Source organism: Coregonus lavaretus, assembly GCF_964263955.1.
Source record: "Coregonus lavaretus genome assembly, chromosome: 6".
In the NCBI taxonomy this organism is placed as follows: Eukaryota; Metazoa; Chordata; class Actinopteri; order Salmoniformes; family Salmonidae; genus Coregonus; species Coregonus lavaretus.
The window spans coordinates 10,346,253-10,349,340 of record NC_139993.1 but is presented as its reverse complement, the minus strand read 5'-3'; the positions used below and the strand labels follow the sequence as shown (position 1 = coordinate 10,349,340).

Here is a 3,088-nt window from a genome sequence, read left to right as displayed (position 1 = left end):
TGGTGTTGTTGAGTTCGATTTTCATAATAGCAAGCTAGGACTGATGGGTTGGTTAGCTAAAATAGCAAGTATGTTTGTTTGGTTAGCACGGCAACTACTGTAGCTATCTAATAAACTTGCAAGCTAATTCATTTATAGGTTCAATCGTGTCATTGATTTGACTCAAAATCTTGGTAGAAATTAGACAACTCACGTACTTTTTGCAAATCTAACGAACTAGCCATTTTTATGCAACATGATTACATTGATGAAGTCAGTTAAATTACGAGGAAAGCCTAATGTTGATTCAGCCTATTTTTGCCTGGAGGGAGGGAATACACTCCAGGGTGTGTGACTGTGGTTATTGTCACGTCTGTAATGTCATTTTGTTAGTTATTCGACTGTGAGAGGTGTGGCTAGGTGGGGCAGTAAGCTGCAGAAAGAGTATAAGACAGGACTGCAAGGGGCAGAGAGACACTCATCTACTACTGAGGTCCAGAAGACATCACCAAGACAACCAGGCATCAATCAGTCAGCATCTTCCAACTATCAGAGGTAAATTTGCATTCACTGAGCATATTCTCAGATATATACAGGTGGATAGGTGTCTAAGGGTGGACTGGTGTTTATGGCTGGACTGGTGTAGGTGGACTGTTGCATACAAGAGTATATTGGTGGACAACTGTATAATGTGACATGCTAACAACACGGTTTATCTCATTTGCTAGAGGATGATGACCCAGTGTGTGTGTGTTTTAACATGCCATGCTCTATGTGCTTCTGTAAAGGATGAAGATCCAGAGTGTGTTTCTGCTGTTTTCTCTAGTGGGCGTGCTGTTAGCAAGCTCACTCAATAGAGATAACTCTGAGGAAGGTATGTATTTTGTGTGTGTGTGTGTGTGTGTGTGTGTGTACTACTACTACTGCTGATTTTAATCTGAAATATTTTGATATGATTATAAATCTTCCCCAAGAGGATAGTGCCATGGAGAAGTTGGAGAATGACATTGCAGAAGATGAAGCACCACGTATGTACATATAGCTAACTACTGTATGTATCTATCTCTGAGCCTATCTATCTGAACATCATGCATGCCAAGGAGAAGTTACTTGAGGTTTATAACAAGGGTGAAGGCTAATTCCATTTCTCCTGTTGATTAGCATTGTGGTGTGTTGTGTACCACTATTACTGCCAGGTTTTAATCTGATATAATTTGCTAAAATGAAAAATAAATGTTCATAAGCTCTTCTGGACGAGGACGATCTAAAAAGTGTAAAGGCGGCCTTGGAAAAGTTGTTTGCTGCCGTGAAGACTGTTGGGGGTGCTGAAGATGAAGCAGCATGTGAGCTATCTATCTATCTATCTATATCTATCTATCTATCTATCTATCTATCTATCTATCTATCTATCTATCTATCTATCTATCTATCTATCTATCTATCTATCTATCTATCTATCTATCTATCTATCTATCTATCTATCTATCTATCTATCTATCTATCTATCTATCTATCTATCTATCTATCTATCTATCTATCTATCTATCTATCTATCTATCTATCTATCTATCTATCTATCTATCTATCTATCTATCTATCTATCTATCTATCTATCTATCTATCTATCTATCTATCTATCTATCTATCTATCTATCTATCTATCTATCTATCTATCTATCTATCTATCTATCTATCTATCTATCTATCTATCTATCTATCTATCTATCTATCTATCTATCCACAGTGTATCTAGCTGATAGAACTTCAGTAGAATGAAAGGGGCGGTTAGACCCAAAACATTTATATACATTTTTTCCTCAGCTCCTCTGGAGGATGATCTAAAACATGAAAAGGCGGCCTTGGAAAAGCTGTTTGCTGATGTGAACGCTGATGGGGTTTCTATGAAGACTGCTGGGGGTGCTGAAGATGAAGCAGCATGTGAGCTATCTATCTATATATCTATCTATATATCTATCTATCCACAGTGTATCTAGCTGATAGAACTTCAGTAGAATGAAAGGGGCGGTTAGACCCAAAAAATGTTATATTCATTTTTTTTTGTAAATACCAACTTTTCCAAATAGTTGAGGTAGATAAACATTGAATAAAGTCAAAATAAGTGGTAGTCAAATGTGGATATTACAACAATAGGTTTAAAATAATAATTGAGATCTGTATTGAAAATCTATAAAGCATATTTTAAACTGTATTTATTCCACAGTTGAATGAGGAGCCATTTTGAGCACAGTCTCAGTGCTTTTGGGGTGAGGAGTGACCAGAATGGGGCCACAGTGGTTCCTCTCCAGTCTCCATATGGAATCCACTATCATCTCTGACGGCATTACATTATTTCATTTAATCCATTATCCATCCATAACAAATAAATAAAAAACAGTAACACAATTGTTTGGTACTTTGGTAATTAGAAGAACTCATCAACATTCTGAAGAATATATGTTTTATTTACAAACATTCACTTGATGTCCTGATACATGATAGATGGTTGGTTAAGTTAGTGGATAAATAATGATGATCTGAATTTTTGGTAACAATTTTGAATGGTTGATATGTCGTATTGTGATCCTTCAATAAACTATCAAGCATTACACATGTTTAGCAGTGTTCCAAATCCATCATACATGTTTCTTAATATTATTTTATACAATATTTGTTACAATGTAAACATGACCATAATACAGATGCAGGTGTTAAGAAAAATGTATTTTTGTGGCCACTGTGCATGCAGAGCACTGAGTGGCAGCAGACACAATTGTATTCAAATATAAAAAAAACATCCAAGGGTGTTTTAAGGATATTTTCACTTTTTTTACTTAAAGAGACATTACACTTACAAATCAAAGTTTGTCATACGTTTTCAAACCTCTAAAGTAGTTTAATGTCAAGATGAAACCATGTCCCACGATCGGTTGTGTAGATCCAGCTATATTCCTCCACCCCAAATGAATGTTATTTTTTTGTAAATCAATTTGCTACAATTTCTAAAAACCTGTTTCGCTTTGTTATTATGGGGTATTGTGTGTAGATTGCAGTGGCGGCTCCTGAAAAAATTCTCAGGAGGGGCAATTTTTCTGATGATTTAGGTGACCTA

General features: G+C 35.8%; 1 protein-coding gene across 1 annotated transcript; it reads left to right on the top strand.

The window, feature by feature from the left end:
- The first annotated feature begins 461 nt into the window (after window positions 1–461).
- On the top strand, window positions 462–2,584 carry LOC311130418 (uncharacterized protein). Its single transcript, XM_084163142.1, has 6 exons — window positions 462–534; window positions 768–853; window positions 954–1,007; window positions 1,224–1,322; window positions 1,801–1,917; window positions 2,201–2,584. The coding sequence occupies exons 2-6, from the start codon at window positions 769–771 to the stop codon at window positions 2,206–2,208; spliced, it is 363 nt and encodes a 120-aa protein (XP_084019268.1). The 5' UTR covers window positions 462–534; window position 768; the 3' UTR covers window positions 2,209–2,584.
- Window positions 2,585–3,088: the final 504 nt, after the last annotated feature.